The 17,435-nt window shown below is 38.0% G+C and overlaps 1 protein-coding gene across 1 annotated transcript in view; it reads right to left on the minus strand.

The window, feature by feature from the left end:
* LOC131990623 (centrosomal protein of 128 kDa-like) overlaps positions 1 to 17,109 on the minus strand; it is a 62,734-nt gene extending 45,625 nt beyond the window's left edge. Inside the window, exons 1-11 of the mRNA XM_059355701.1 lie at positions 16,240 to 17,109; positions 15,354 to 15,440; positions 14,639 to 14,771; positions 14,363 to 14,481; positions 13,394 to 13,485; positions 9,306 to 9,378; positions 8,610 to 8,732; positions 3,158 to 3,244; positions 1,634 to 1,708; positions 1,310 to 1,457; positions 227 to 366 (exon numbers count right to left, since the gene is read on the minus strand). Coding sequence (XP_059211684.1) covers positions 227 to 366; positions 1,310 to 1,457; positions 1,634 to 1,708; positions 3,158 to 3,244; positions 8,610 to 8,732; positions 9,306 to 9,378; positions 13,394 to 13,485; positions 14,363 to 14,481; positions 14,639 to 14,771; positions 15,354 to 15,440; positions 16,240 to 16,425 — 1,263 coding nt within the window. The 5' untranslated portion in view covers positions 16,426 to 17,109. The remainder of the gene's footprint in view (positions 1 to 226; positions 367 to 1,309; positions 1,458 to 1,633; positions 1,709 to 3,157; positions 3,245 to 8,609; positions 8,733 to 9,305; positions 9,379 to 13,393; positions 13,486 to 14,362; positions 14,482 to 14,638; positions 14,772 to 15,353; positions 15,441 to 16,239) is intronic.
* Between the last annotated feature and the right edge of the window lie 326 nt (positions 17,110 to 17,435).

Consider the following 17,435-nt stretch of genomic DNA (forward strand, 5'->3'; position numbering starts at 1 on the left):
GACATACACAAGGTAGCCATGCCCTAAAGTATACTGTTTTACACTTAAATCAAGTAAGAAGCATATTATCTTAGACTTCTGTTCAACCAGACTTATTTTTGCATCAAGTGGAGTCTCCCCCTGCTGGCCATTAGAAATAATGCAGGTTTAAGGCACTTTGCCTTCACTTTTCAGACACAGAGGCCATGTCTTTTTATACAGTCTATGGTAGTTCTCTGATACACACCTCCAGCTGTAGGCTGAGTTGGACCCTCTCCTTCTCTTTGCGGTCCAGAGTCCTTTTCAGTTCTTCAACCTCACTTTGGACTGAAGCAGCGCGTAGTTGGGTTCTCAGCTCTGCCACTTCTTTTTCCAGGTCGAAACGATCTATACACATAGGCACATAATCAAAATGGTTCTGAACTGATTTCTACAAGAAGCGCAGAATACATGGGGACAAAGTTCTTGAAGTGGTAGATGGATTAGGGAACACAAGATAGACAATGTACCTCCTGCAAAAGGGCAAAAATGATAGCTACATAATTATTAAGCCAGCCCACCATCACTGCTTGTGCTTGGTTGACCAGTGAAAAGCAGAGTGCATCAAGATGGCTAGCTTTAAAGAAAACATCGGTAAGATTTCGCCATAGATTTCGGAGCCTCCCACTCAGATGAGGAGACATATCAAAATAGAAAATGTAGCTTTTTTATTTGTTTGTTCGCGTATAACAGGCAGTGGCTGACAAAACGTTATCAGTTGGGAAACATGTGATTTTCCTCTTTGTACTGACAAGTCTGCTCTGCGCTGAAGTTCCTTTTACTGCTTCTCTCGAACTTGTAACATACCAAATCTAGCTTGCCCAGCGTATGTTTGATTTCAGGGATCTCTCTAGTGACAAACTTTGCACAGACACAAGTCAATGTAGTCAAGGTCAGGCGTTTGAGGGGACACGAGAAAAACACAATTCTGAGTGGAGAGGACTTTAAACAAATCTAATCTAAATCAGCAGAAAAGTCTTATTTGGTATTGGGCTTCTATAGAGCTCCAGACAATTTTACAAGATTTTGTAATTTTCAAACCTTCACTGCCTTTTGAAGCCCCATGATGCTCTAAAATCAATACCATTATAAAATAGCAGTGGGGCACTGATGAGATAAGATTTTCTATACTATTCCTTAAGTTACTCACAATTTTCTTTCCTTTACAGCCTAATGCCAGCTACTTCTATGGTTACATAGTATAGCGATCTTTAAACCTGCATCTAAATCCCCTCTGTCTTCCTGTTTATGCTCTGTTCCCTCACCTCCAGTCCAGATTTAAATTCAGTACCTGGCCCTCGTTGTCCTCCTCTTCCCTCCTCCCTGTCAGCGTGGCTGCCATGTGGCTGAGCAATGGACTGAGAAGTCTCCAGCCGGGCCCTCTGAAGCTCAGTCTTCTCCTTCCTTGTCCTCAGCAGCTCACCGCGCATGTCCTCCACCTGGGGATCATCAGCCGTGTAAGCAGACACAGAGAAAGACATCTGACTGACAGTGAGCAAAACGACACTGAAATGCTCTAAGAGAACACCGCTGCACTGCTTATTGTTTTGTCTCCTGAGGTTTACAGTACATCTGCATATACAACCAGGTACAGTACACAGAGACATAAACAAACCTGTTGAACAAGAGACTCTCTGCTATCCTCAGACTGTTCAAGCAGTCTTCTAGCTCTCTCCAGCTCCTGCTCCGTCTAAGGAAAAGCATAACAATAACAATGTCAGGACAATACATAATAAAGAAGTGTTTGGGAAAGTGATGTGGAGGTAGCAGAAGCCTGGTGCGATGTGTTTGAATGTTGGGAATGAGCATTGCCTATAGTGCAGTATATAATTAGGTATGCAGAATATATACAATCTAAGCATTGAGAATGTACATACTTTTAGTTAAGGCGCTATTATGAAAGCATTAGGATGGGGCTCTGTTTAGTTTTCAGCTGAAAAGTTTTGATATACTAACTGCCAAAGCAAGGAATGAATGCTAACTACTACCGCTGCCAATTTTGTAGAAATTATGCAGGAACAGGCAGGAACTTTTATAATGCAAACTTTTATAGCACTAACTTACAAATGATCAATTTTTATCTTTGTAATCATCACTGGAAAAAAAAAAGTACTTTTTTCTTTTTTGATCATTTAGGCTGCTTTAATGCAAATAGCACAATTTGAGCGACAAATCTATAATAAACTGTATGTCCAAAATACAGACACTCAGACTCTTCTCACTCAAACAACAGTTTTTGATCCCAATGCCACAGCATTAAGTCAGGCATTCTGTAACATCAGGCTTTTATTCCAGAGCCCTGGCTTCAAAGTTGTAGTTTTTATTTTCCATCAGATTGAGCCATTTTCTCATGGTTGCCCTATGGGGCAAACAAATTCTACTTTCCTGGTTTCCACTAGAGTTAATGCTGCTGTACAACACCACTTCCAAAGAAGTTGGGACGTTGCATAAAGTGTAAATAAAATAGAATGGATGAAATCCAGAATTTAGATTTGGTGTTTACAACGTCAAAAGTTTGTCAGTTTGAACATAAAATATACTGTCTTTGTACAATTTTCCATTGAATATATGTCACAGACTTAGCAAATTATCGCATTGTTTTATTAACGTTTTAGACAACGTCCAAACTTTGAATTGTAAAGGCGTATTATGGCGCCCTACAGTGTTCGATGCATTTTATCAGAATCAATGTTGTTGCTGATTCCTGACATATCCAAGACTGAAAAAACTAAAATAAAAATTCCCGAGAATTTAGTATGCATAAAATAATGATTTAACTCAAAAAAATGACTGCACAAAAAAAGAAAATAAATAATCGTTGTTGTTGCTAATCACTGACATATTACTACAATGAAAAAAGAAATCCCTTGTAGCATTAGTATATATAATTAATAAATTAATACAATTTTGAGTTGATTGTTTTTTTTCCATAAAAACTGCATGCATGTACACTAACTGAAATACAAAGGGTTAAAATTCTGAAAATGAATGGATATTTGGCAGTTCTAATCGGGACGGAAAATATATTTTGATGGCTTTTTTATGCAAACATGTGCCTTTTAAGGAGATCAGGGAACTTTTATTAAAATGAGAAACAAGGGTTAATACAAAACACTCCTTTGAGACTTAATATATTCACCTTGGATTTCTCCCTGTCGGCTTTCAGCAGTCTGGCTGTAACAGCTTCCTCTCTCTCACGGGCTTGAACTTGGCGTCTCCCTGAAGTCTACAAAACACAATATAAAGACCACACCATGAATCATTACAAGAGCACACATATATGAGTAGTATAAGAACGCAACATGAGAGGTGCTCTTGCATCATAGCATCCCCCATCTCATTTTCTTGGAACAAGATACTGGCATCATGGTGGATTTGTACAAGAGCTTAGATCCCACTCAATCCCACTCATTCTGAGCAGGCTGTGATGATGAATTACCGGCTGCTAGCAATAACATCTACCCAAGTGACTCATCATCTATTTGATTCACATCACAGCGGGCCCATCGGTGGGGAATAAATGTGCCCTCTGCTCTCCCTCCTCTCCTGCTCTTTAGTAGTAAAAGAGATTATTTTCCTCTTCATGTCCTCATGCTTGTTTATTTACCCTTAATTTTTGGAAAAATGCATTATTTCCCATCGCCCTGGGCCCCGCTGGTGTCCCATTAGGGCACTACCGAGGAGAAGGATGCAAATGAATTTGTAGCTACTATCATTAAACAGTGTGCTGAAAAAGTCTCATAAAGTTATCAGTCTGGATACAGCTACACAGTGCCCCTCTGTGGTCTACTAATAAACTGCAGTAGACTTTGTCAAGACACTGATAAGCTTCTAAAAATGCTGTCAAGGTTTAGTTATTTCAAAAATGAACTAGCATTATGCTGATGGTGTATATTATGGATTATTTGTGTGGCTAAATGAAAAGTAGCAATAAAAGAGAGCAATAATACAAGATAATGTGTGCTTTACTGTGACAGTGGGCATCTACTGAGTGCATCTAGCTACATCACTAAAGTGCACCTAATGACAGAGCTCTCTCAGCTTTTAATGCTTCGAGACAAAAAGATTGGTATGAAAAATGGGAAAGTAGCAATTGCTTGGTTCGCAACCATTTGCCCTGCATCAGAGTAATTTGCCAAGGTGTGCTTTATAGTCTCATAGAGCAGAGCAGGAGGGCTAGGTGACACAGTGGGGAGGCTGCTTTCACAAACATGGGAGGACTGCAGTACATTAGAGAGAAAACCTTTCAGTTAGACACATGTACTGGCAAATGCAGAGAAATGTTGAGATTTCTTTTTTTGTATGCTGCTATTGAATTCAAACATATAACTCGGGTTACAAAAATGCTGGGACACTGTGTAAACTGTAAATAAACAGAATGTGATTATTTGCCAATTTTTCCCCCACATATATTCAATTGAAAATTGTACATAGATCAATACATTTAATGCTTTACCTGATCACCTTCATGCATGTTTCTCTTGTAAATATATGCTTATTCTGAATTTTAAGCCAGCAACACATGTCTAAAAAGTTGGGCCCAGAGCACTAAATGACTGGAAAAGCTGTGGAAAGCTAAAAAAAAAAACACCTGTTTGGAACACTCCAAAGGTTAACAGGTTAATTAGTAACAGGTGATAGTATAATGATTGGGTCTGAAAAGGGCATCCTCGATGGGGCACGTTAACCGCTTTGTGAAAAACTGCATGAGCAAATAATCCAACAGTTTAAAACAACTTTTCTCAACATACAATTTCTCACCATCTCCAATCCATAACATCATTAACTAAAATTCGAATACATCTCTGCATGTAGGCGGGACAAGGCTGAAAACCAATACTGTGAGTCGGTGACCTTTGATCCCTCAGGCAGCACTGCATTAAAAACCCACATGATTCTATGATTCTATGATTGTATTAGCAGAACATTGTATAAAGGACTACATTTCTACAGTTCTTTGCTGCATCTACAAGGCTAGCTTAAACTAGCGCGCAGTGAGAAAGCCGTATATCAACAACATCTAGAAATCCCACCAACTTGGTCAGACACAAACCTGAAAAGTGTGCCGTGGTCTGACAAGTCCGCATTTCCAATTGTTTTTGGAAATCATGGACCTCATGTCCTCTGGGCTTAAGAGGAAAATTACTTTCCAAAATTGTTACCTGTGATGGCACCATTTATGCTGAAGGGTACATACAGGTTTTGCTGCCATCTAGACAACGTCTCCAGGGATGTCCCTGCTTATTTCTGCAAGACAATGCCACAACAGCATGCCTTAGAAGATAAAAAAGAGTGCCGGTAATAAACTGACCTGTCAGCAGTCCAGACCTGTCTCCCATTGAAAATGTGTGACGCGTTATGAGACCCCGGACTGTTGAGCAACTGAAGTCGTATATCAAGTAAAAATTGGAAAAAACTTTACTCTCAAAACTTTTAGTGTCCTCAGTTTCTAAACACTTACTGAGTGCCGTTAAAAGAAAATATGTACTGTGTATAATTACAAGAAACGACACAGTTTATCAGTATGAACATTAAATAATATTGTCTTTGTTCAGTTTTCAATTGAATACATGTCAAAAATGATTATGTAATCATCTGTCTTGTTTTGTAAAGGGGAAGAATAATCACCCAACAGAGGTTATATAAGAATCTTTCAGGATTAATTTTTCTTCTTGCCATCACGCTTGCAATTAACCTTTTTAAACCAGAGTTGGCAACCAGAACAGCTTATGATTCTTTTAAATTGAGCATTCATAAATTGTGTAAATGTCAGTGGTGTGTGTTATTACTCAGGAATAACCAATAGACATTCATTGCTGCTGCTGTTCCTACGTGGGTAGAAAGTCCTGCTGGCTTGCTTTCTCTTCAGCCAAATTTCTCCTTGTGTTGTAAAAAAAATATATTTAATTGATAAGCTGTTAGTATTAGTTGTATTATGTGTGTAAAAGTATAAATACAATTATTCATGAATGCAATGATGATTGCTACACTAGCTGACACTCAAACATATAAAACCACATTCAAGCCTTTTGAAATAATATACAATCAAGCTTGTGGCCAAAGTAAAAGCAGTTGCCCTGGTGCTGTTGATTGAGGTGACAGCATTAGACAAGAAGGGAAATTTTCATTTAGCCAATCAGCCTTTTTGCCCCAAGCATCACATGGCTAGAACACACTGATTGAAAAGATTTAACAAAAAGACCAGGGCCAACATGATATTTGATATATTTTTATCCTGCTCTGTCAATCAGTGTCCTTCTACAGGATTGGAACAGCTTTTAAAGAATAAAGTTTAAGCACTTTCAAGCAGGAATGTATCTGCATCTAGTCTTGGCCCATTTTTTTTTTTACGTCTCACACTCGTCTTGGTCTCATGCCTTGGACTCGGAATCGTCTTGGTCTCGGGCGCAGCTTTTGGTCAAGTTGTTTTTGGCTGCTGATTCAGAATCAGTTGTGCAGAATGCTGCCTGATTTTTAGCAACATGAGTCATTAGACTGGATGATCAATCTTGTTTATTTTGTTCAATCTAAATCCCTAATCACTATATTTGCATTGGAAAGACACTATTGACTCTTATGGCCTTCAACAAAACTCAATTTACGGACTATCTTCGGACTCCTATCTGACACTACCTGGTCTTTGTATATGTATATTGACACTTTGGTTATTTTACCAGCTGCTTATATTACTGAGGGTAAGATATATGATTTAATAGCGGATCACGAAAACACTCACACTAAGTTGATCGTGGTGATTTTCATTTTTTGGATAGAGGTGACTTCAAAAGAGCTGACTTGCTGGATAACATGCAGTCCTATATTGATTTCCTGTTTTACTTTGTTTTTCCACAAATGTTCTAATGGCACTGGGCTGTGTGGTCCTTCCTATCTTATGCCTGGCTGTAAATTTAGCCATATCCCACATCACATAAGAAAGGTTAAATCAGACAGAACATATTTTATTTTACAAAAAAATTTTTTTTTAATTATTATTATACGGTTTATATTATAAATATAAATATAATTATTTTGGTTAAAATAATGGTGATAAGAATTGTTAATATCATACCATGTATTTTATATTAGCTTTGATTTTATGTTTTGATCATGATTATTTAATGCTTACTATTTTCCAGAGTAAGGGATCAACAGAGGACTTATTTAGCTTTAGGCTAGCATAGCTCATGCAGTGTGAGCCACCTGAAGACCTGGTATTAGATGATTAATTATGTAGAAGAAGCACCAGATTATAACGATAATCAGGCATTTTTCATGGAGCATGTTCACATTAAAGCATATTCCTTTCCCCTGAAAACATAAAGGCTAAAATTAAACAATTTCCTAGCTGTAAAGACTTTGTATGAACCCTGCCTTGTGTACTTGAACTTTACATGCTATATGTGATGACCATAGACTGTATTAAACATGCAGAACTGTTGGGAACTAAACTCGGTACTCTTAAGGCTACCAAATGATGTTAGTACTACCAAGTGCTGATTCATGTTAAACCAATTGGTACCAGGACTAAAAACACTATTGTTTACTGAAGCGTACTCTTAACTTTAACACTTATCTGCTCTACTCTACTGCCCTTACTTTTTAACTACACAATGTTTGACTTGTGCTTTTTAATATTTTATCTCTTTTTTTTTATCCTGCTGTATCTTATTTTATCCTATTTATACTTTTATTTCTATTTCCCTGTTTTAATTGACTGTTTTTACTGTTTTCAATTGTGTCTTGCTGTTTTTAATGTGTATGTAAAGCACTTTGAATTACCTTGTGTTGAATTGTGCTATACAAATAAACTTGACTTGCCTTGCCTTGCCTTACCTAATTTTGGTGGAATGAATGTCAAGCCTAGTGTGTGGTTACACTTTTCAAAACTCCACACGGACAATGCTTACTGAAATATAATGTAATATTATGGTGAATTGAAAGCTTTTTTTGCAATTTTGTAATTAGAGAGAGTAAAGTACAAAAAAAGGTGATGTTGGGTACCGGCACAAAAAATCCAGCTACAGGTTCAAATGTAAACGGTGCCCAGCTCTTAAAAACAAAAACATGACCAGAGATCGGATGAAATACCTGGATGACAATGAATTCTGGTTGTCATCCACAATAGAACCATAGTTACATTCGTAACCCCTGTTCTGTTTCATTCCTCCTGACTGTCAGAGTTCATTGTCATCCAGGTATTTGAGAGTCCTTTCTCCGTTACTGTAGAAAAACTAGTACCGTCTTATTTGATATAGAGGTATGGGTTCTTGTGGCATCCTTACTACTGATTGAGAACATAAACTTATTAGAAAAATGTTTAGAACATTTTTAAAAAAGGGTAATTTTCTCATAGAAGTCTATGATCTAACTTCTTTTTGCAACCATCGAGTCGCCCCCTGCTGGCCATTAAAAAGAATGCAGATTTAAGGCACTTCGACATTTGCTTCACTTTTCAGACCTCTGAGGCTATGTCCACTTCTTTGATACAGTCTATGGTGATGACTAATAAATGTGAGAGAACATGATGAGTGTCAACAGGGAGGTGTTTGATGGAAGGATAACAACAGATGAGTGGTGAGGAGGAGTGTCACCTCCTGCAGCTCGTCAGACACAGCCACCTGCTGATCAGGCCTTCTCCCTCTCTCGGCTCTATTCTTCTCAGTGTGCATCTCTCTCTCCAGCTCCTGCAGACGCTGCTCCACACGAGATGACACCTGCAGACAGTGAGACGGAGGACGCCTGAGGTCACACAAACATCACCGGTGCAGAGAATGGCAGCAGGATATGATAAATGAGACAACAGGAAATTAAAATGGTGCGTGACAAAAAAAAATCTTTTCGAACTGACTGGGAGCAGGATGTTCAGGATGCATGAATTCCCTGTCTAATCAGGCAGCATCACATGCAACTGTAAAAGACAGTTAATACCTTTATCTTGTCACGACTGTGGACGTGACAAGATAAAAAATATTAAACATGTTGGCTGTCATTTGGAGCAGCATATTTGTCACAGTAGTGATGGTGCAGTGAGAGGCCATGTGTCTGGAATTTATGCTGAAATATTTGCTAAAGTTTGACTTCATTGAAGTTGCATTTGAAAAAAAGAGGACGCCATTTGTCCGTAGCCGTTTTCTGTTTAAAAAATATTTGCATATTGTAAGCTTTATACAACAATAACTGTGACGTGATGTCGTTAAATTCAGCATGTATCCACTTTTCCTCTGAAGTCCACAAAACTAGAAAGCATAGTGGAAGTAGTAGTGGTGAAATGCACAGCCACAACTCACCGAGGCCTGTCTCGGGGAAGTTGTCAGGTGCTCTGTGAGGTTCTCCATCGCTCGCCTCGTGTCAATATCAACCCTATAAAAAGCAGACAAATATTCACACATCACAGTTCTCTGTCGTTTTGAAAAATCCTTTCCCAGGACATCATTGATCAAAATGTGACTGCATAATGTGATGCCACTAAAAATAATTATGAAGCCTCAGATGTTGAAATATAGTGGTGGATCAATTTGGTGTGGTCAGCAGCACCAGGGAGGAGGGACTTTTTAATAAGCTGAAAATGTCAAATTCTAATGCATGTTCAAAGAAAGAGCTGCAGCCTTTTGACTTTCCAATGCCGTCTCTTTAAGTTTCCAATGACACTTTTATCACTTTCTCATCTAGGAGATTTCAAAGACCAGAAAACTTTTTATGTACCGTGGATATGGAAAAATAAAAATCAATATGCAGTCAGGCCTAAGTTAGTGTAGAAAATAATGAAGAAAATATGTGGGCAGACTAAAAGAAGGGACTGCATAAGAGTTCCCTTGCCTTATACAAACACTCAGATCAGTGTTAAAGCAAAAAACTAAAAATCCTACAAGTTCAATTTAAGGACATGCAGACTTTCAGTGTAACATGTTTAAAAAAATGGAAGAGAGGAAAAGCCTTTAAACTTGTTTCACTGTTTTTTTTACTCCAAAGCTCATTCCTATTGACACATTTTTGTCTTCTCCATTAGGGACAGGTAGTCTTTAGGGGGGACAGCAGGTCAACAGAAGATGTCACATAGAGGTGGTATATACCATCTGAAAGCTTAGAAGCTAGATTCATTTGAGATGCAGCTCAGCAACATAGCGTCAAGTTGTTCTAGTTATATATCTGTATAGTAAACACTGTGGGTATTTGGATTACGGTATAAGGGCTTAGAACATAATCATTGAAGTATAACCCTCGACCGCTGCTATGGCAACATCTCTGAAGCTATGCGGACCACCCCTGGGAAAATCTGACCACAATGTGATCCATCTCCTGCCCAAATATACAGCTGTGGTCAAGAGAATGAAAGCTCTCACTAAACAAATCCAAGTGTGGACGGAGGAAAGTAAGAAACAAGTCAGTGATGGGGACACTATTTGGGATGGGGTTTTTTAAACTTGTAAAGATGGGCATGAACTTACAGATGTTATCACATCTTATGTTAAATTTTGTGAGGATGTTGTGTGTGAAACAAAAACAGTAAGAATTTACCCAAATATTAAGCCCTGGGTCTCTAAACAACTTAAAATGTGTTTAAATGATAGGGAAGTAGCCTTTGCCTCTGGTAACACAGAACTGATGCGGGAAAAAAGTAGACAACTGAGAGGGAAAATACTCAAAGCAAAAATTGAATACAAAAACAAAATAGAGAGCAAATTTTACACTGGCAACGTAAAACAAGCCTGGGAGGGACTACGCACCCTAATGGGGAAAGATAGAAAAATGAGGGATAAAATCCCTGTTAATGACAGTCAACTTTTTGCAAATGATCTGAATCAGTATTTCTCTAGATTTGATGTTGATGATAGGATGGAATGTTATGAGATCTGTACAAACCTCCCTCCAAGATCATTAATTGACATAACTGAGGAGGCTGTTAATAGGAGTCTCTCTAAATTGACGCCAGCCAAGACCACAGGCCCAGATGGCCTGAAAACCCGCCTACTCAAAGACTGTGCCCCCCAATTAAAAGGAGTTTTCAGTCGGCTGTTTAAAACCCTTATAGTGACAGGTGTTCCAGCATCCTGGAAATCCTCAATAATAACGCCTATACCAAAAAAGCCAGGGGCATGCAAACCTGAAGGTTTTTGGCCAATTGCAATAACATCTAATCTCTGTTAAATCATGGAGAGTCCTAGTCGACACCTTAGCTTGGAGATTAGATCCACTGCAGTTTGCCTAAAAAAGTAACAGAGGCCCGGATGAGACTGTATCGACACTGACAGATTCCATATCTAAGCAGCTCTCGCGGCCTAAAGGATATGCAAGGGTCTTATTTATAGACTTCAGTGCAACCTTTAATTCTGTGAAGCTATCTATTCTTTAGGAAAGGCTGGCAGAACTTGATATCTCAGGGATCCTAATCCAATGGATAAGGGACTTTCTCTCATGCCGTCCTCAGAGGGTACAGGTAATGGCACCCTGTCTGACACGCTCACCCTAAGTACAGCGTTCTCTCCCCTGTGCTTTTTTCTCTTTTTACAGATGATTTCTGTATTAATGAATGTAATTAAATATGTTGACGATATGGCCCTAGTGGGCCTTCCACGGACTACAGACCCCTCTGATGACACTCTTTTTTTAACCCATGTTAGGGCCCTAGAAGAATGCTGCTCAGAGAGCAAACTAGAAATCAATGTGGCAAAAACAAAAGAGGTGATGTTCTGCTTAAACCAGGAGTTCTCTACAGCGCCAATCTTACTGGATGGCCAAACTGTGGAAACTGTCGAAACCTTTAAATATTTGGGATCAGTGCTTGATGGCCAACTGAAATTCACAGGAAACACAGACTATGTATTTAAAAATGTTCACAGAGACTCAACCTGTTAAGGAGGCTGAGCAGCCTGGGGGTCAGCCAGAAGATTTTAGAATTGGTGAACACCACACATGTACAGAGTGTGCTCACCTTCCATCTTCCTGTCTGGTTTGGTTACTTAAGTTGGGCAAGCAAAATAGTGAGACGACCCCAAAAGTCACTAACCGAAATTTACACAGATTGGACAATGAGGAAGGCCAGGAAAATTACAGCAGATCTCTCCCACCTCCTAACTTCCAGCTCCTGAAGTCCAGGAGACGTTACAGGGTCCCACTAGCTAAAGGAGCCTTTAAAAAATATTTTATCCCCAATGCTACTCGCCTCTTCAACTCAACATAAGTGATGCACTAACTTTGAACTGCTCTTAATTGTCTCTTTCTTTTCTTATTCTATGTTTTAACTGCATTCTCAACTGCTGTGTGTTTTTAAAGAAATTCTGTATTTTTACGGTGAGCCGAAGGAAAATTTCCACCATGGTGGACAGTAAAGATTTATTGTATTGTATTGTATTGTATTGTACATGGAACTATATGATGAGCACGCTCAATTACGTCTCATAAGATTTGGTAGCAATTTTGGGGTTAGTACCATTTGTTACAGATTGTCAATACCAGATTAAGACACTCAGACCTTGAGGAACACCATAGAAAAAAACATGTTGTGATTATATATCAAAAACTTTTGACATTTTGGAGATTTGTATTTTTCAGAGAGTGGATGGCAAGCACCTTGTTTTGGAAACTGCTTATTGTAAATATACACAGGAAAAAGATACATCCTCTTAATGGCCTAGGTCTTGGGTTTGTAAAGTTTCATGAAGCTGTGATTATCTCGGAGGTCACAGCTCATTTTATACAGTAAAGTTTTAAAAAATGCTGTCACAACAATGAAATGAAAATTGAAACCACAAGAGTCTCAGCTCTCCAGTCATACCCAATTTAGGCAATTCCAAGAGAGTTGCAATTAAATAGATAGGAAAAAAATAAAAAGTTTCTACTGCATGAGATAGTCTGCATGAGATTTGCATAAAGTGGGAGACTCCCTTGTGATGTACTAGAAAGGGATAGTTGGATCGTTGCCTTAGTCGTCCAGTTTCATATGCAACTGGTATCTTCAATATGGCTTTAAAACTGAGCCTGCAACAGACTCTGAAAGACAATAATGTCGCTTAAGGATTTAGGCGTCCTGGTGGAGTTAAAGCACTCATTTATCTGATTACTATGCAGAATTATTTGTTAAAAAGAAGCCTGTTCTAATTAGTTTTCTTTTCTGACTTCAAGGCAATCAAACAAAAATGTCTGAGAAGAAAAACATGTTTACTGTGCATCACCAGTTGTTATCATTTCACTTGCTCTTCAAATCTGATTTGTGACAAACTGGGAAACAGATTGGTATATTTTTTCTGTGGCTTGAGAGACCATTTATGTTGCTACAGCAAGTAACAAAACATAATTTGGAGATTAAACTCAGTTCTAGAAATCACATGTCTGACTGGTAAATGATCGATGTTCAGCCGTTGCCCTTCCCTGCACATACCTATTTCTCCTGAGGATTTCTCTATCCAGGTCAGTAGACATTCTTTGCTGGTCACAACACAGATCCCTCAAGGATTGATGCAGAGTGTGAATCTATGGGGGATAGCCACAGATGGAGAGAAAATACAAAACATTATTGTATACAAGCAAAGCAAAGAAAAGAGTTGCCTTGCAACCTATGGCGCCATAGGAATGCATAAATAAATAAATAAATGAATCCATAAAAGAATAAGAAAATAAATATAAACAGGAATAAAGAGTATTCTTATATTATTCATGAAAAGTGCAAATTAAAAGGAAACAAATAAATGTTAAAATGAAAATCAAAATAACAAAATATAAAAAAGTATAAGCATTTCATTTATTAATTAATTTCTGTATAAATGTATACATTTTCTAAATATTTTCATTTGCATTTGAAGCACTTTATTTTTTCTGTAAATGTTTTAATGATCATTTTATATAATGTAATTTCTTTATTTTTATCCCATTATTTTTCCTTATTTTTTCTCTATTGCTCTTGCTATTTTCCTAGAATGTATTAATAAACATATACAATAAACAAACAAATACATGTAAAGAAAATTCTTATATTCTTTTATATTTTATTTGTCTTTTTGTTTATATGTTGATTATTTTTTATTGGGCTTCATATTGCCACTTTTTTATTTACCTATTAATACATATTTATTTTTATCCTCATGTATTTCCATATATATTTTTGTATTCTATTGCATACTTTTTTTTAAGGCGCTCCAATATTGCCATACAACCCTTGGGGAAAGCAGAATAACTTACTAACATGAACAATATCCCATTCATATAAATCTTACAAAGCCTATTCAAGATTAGCATTACAGATTTCATATCAATGTTCCTGACTCTGTTTGCCCTCTTGTGGAAACTTTGTGACACTACATGGCATTAACAAGTGGCACTGATAAGTAGTTGTTCTGTCTCTGTTCCTTACATCTTCTCCTGTTAGGCTGGCATCCTTGAAGCGAACACTGGCAGACTGAGACCTCCGCCTCCTTCCTGTGGTGCTTGTATAGTCCTTCAGTGGAGAAGTAGGGTAGAAACGCTGGCCATCTGGAATTACAGATGCACATATGTTAGAAAGTAATAAAAGAAGGAGTCAGAACACCAAACACAAACTTATTTTCATGTTTGATGTCATTTTCAGTTTCATCTCTTTAAAAATAATCCAGATGTAAGATTAGAATATGAAATTTGTATTACTCCATACCTGATTCTGAGCAAGCCTCCAGGTCACTGGTATGCAAGCTGGAGGCTGAAGCAGAAGCACTCCTAGCCCCATTGGATCTCCTCACCCTCTGAGTCTGCAGCTGACTGATTGACTCCTCCAGGTTCTCCTTGAGCTGGAGCAGGTTAAAAAAATCAGATGTAAAACAACAAACTGAGAAAGCAAATATTATTACCAGCACATTATTGTAACTGAGGACTAACTACAACCATTTGACGAAAATAACTTAGTTAGTTTTGATGCTGTCCACATATATTATTACTATTATTATTATTATTAATTACAATGATGAACAAAGTTGAAACCATTTTTAGTGGAAGTAAGTGTAAAAAATGTCCCTTAAAATAAATAAAACATTGTATTGATTACTATAGTTAAGCAAATGGACATGGTATTATAACCATGAATTTTTATACCAGTTTACTTTGAAAATGGTATATATTGCTGCAACCCTAGTTGCCACCACAGCAAAAAAAAACTATTGGGGAGAAAAGCTACTTTTAGTTGAATGTTTCCTTGATCTCAATGTTATTCAAAATAGCTCCAATAAAGTTTGTTTTGATACAACATGTACTTGAAACAAATCTGACATCATAACATGACAATGTGTGCAATGGAAAACAACTATCATATAATCTGCATCTTTAAGACTTAATAAGTTATAATGAAATCATAATTGACAAAACAAGTGTCTGACCAGGGCCATGGCTTCAGCCTGATCATCTGTATGCTCCCTGTAATGACCCAGCATCCGGTCTACTTTAGTCAAGTTCCGACTGGCGTCCTGCCAAGAAAAGAAACTTTCAGTTAACAATTACTTGTACAAGTTTAAGAACCAATGTATGCTATTAATGATCACAGACCCAAAATCGTCACACTGTTAAAAAAAATCGCCTAAGTACTTTTTTGTCAAAATTGTTTTTTTTGCATAAATCACCTCCTCATGACGGCGGCCACCTATGTTAAAATCGCCTACATCCTCTGTTTATCAGATCATGTGATTTTACCCTTTAAGATAATGGCCTATGTCAAGTGTGTAACTTACGTGGATTTATTAGGCCTAAGTCGAAATAAAATGTGACTTAGGCCATTTTTGGAACATGCCTTTGTGACTTAAGCAAGATATGGAAACACTTTATTTTGAAGGTGTCTACATAAGAGTGACATGAGTGTCTCATAAGCATGACATGGGATGTGTCCTGAACATTGATGACACTTTGAAGTAACATTAATGGTCATGATACTTGTCATGTCATGTTTCTTATGTAGATACCTTCAAAATAAAGTGTTACCATATCTTGCATAAGTCACAAAGGAATGTTCAAAATTGATAATAAAGTCATTTATTTCTCTTAAGTTACATAATTTACACACAGTGTTATTACTATGCCAAGAGCCATCCTTTGTTATATCCTTTTGGAGTGAAATTGTCAATAAATGTCATATGTTACACTTTTGGTGAAGTTTTTTGTGTTTCCTGCAAAACTTGAAAAAATGAGTTAGGCGATTATTTTAACAGGGTGACGAAATGTATGTGAATGTAGGGGAGCTGAGGCTGTGTCTCATGAGGCCCAGCAGAGTACCTGTAAAGTGTTTGCCAGTGTACTGATCTTGTCGGAGATGTCTGCGGCTCGACCATCACCTCCACTCCCACTGGATCTGCCCCTGTCCCGGCCGGCTCTGCGGTGGGCTTCACGCCCCCGTTGCCGGTGCACCGGCGTCCTGTCGAATGAATCTGTCTCGCTGGATGTATCCATAGTTTGGGACATGGCAGGTTTATAGTTAAGGGGGCGATAAACGGCTGACTAGGTCAAACGACGATTAGTGACCAGGAAACGCTAACTGATAACTGCAACGTTAATCAGATTAACGAGCAAACTGGGCTGTTTCTTAACTTTCTTTACAATGGATATTTTTGTCATAGCTAGCGGAAATGAGAGCTTTGTCATCGTTACCTTGACAGCCCTTAGAGACAGAAAGCTATCTGACCAGCAAAACACTGCAATTCAAACTGCCCTCTTCCCAATAAATCACTGTGTTGGCCATTGTTGAGTGATGCTCCTCTGGCTAGCAACAAGTGGTGTCTACTATGAACGTTAGCTAGCTACCCCAATGTTAGCCAACTATTTTAGACTTGTGACAATACCGTGGAAACGACAAAATACTCCATATGTCCGGCGGAAACAGAGAAAAACAAATGCTTAAGCCAGAGCCGTTGGTTTTTCGCTTTGAAAGTGATAGCTAACAGAAGAACAGCCGTGCTATGGCAACTTGAACTAGCCGCGTCTGAGCAGGAAAACAACACAGACCACAGCAGCTGCAAAGGACGCCGGGAAATGTATGCTGTCCACGAAGAAGCAATGAGGGAATGTATCATTGTGAACTACATTGTCCAAAGGTATGCATTTGCGCCAGTGTTGCCGCTCGCCAGTTAGAAAAGATAATACAAAACAGACAATTGTCTGTCGGATAACGTCACCCTGTTAAAATAAACGCCTAACTAATTTTTTTAAGTTTTGCAGGTAACATAAAAAACTTCACCAAAAGTGTAACATATGACATTTATTGATCATTTCACTCAAAAAGGATGTAACAAAGGATGGCTATTGGCATAGTAATAACACTGTGTGTAAATTATGTTACTTAAGATAAATAAATGACTTAGGCAATTTTTTGAACATGCCTTTGTGACTTAAGCAAGATATGGTAAAACTTTATTTTGAAGGTGTCTACATAAGAGTCACACAAGCCTGTCAGAAACATGACATGACAAGTATCA

Source organism: Centropristis striata, chromosome 18, assembly GCF_030273125.1.
Source record: "Centropristis striata isolate RG_2023a ecotype Rhode Island chromosome 18, C.striata_1.0, whole genome shotgun sequence".
Lineage (NCBI taxonomy): Eukaryota > Metazoa > Chordata > Actinopteri > Perciformes > Serranidae > Centropristis > Centropristis striata.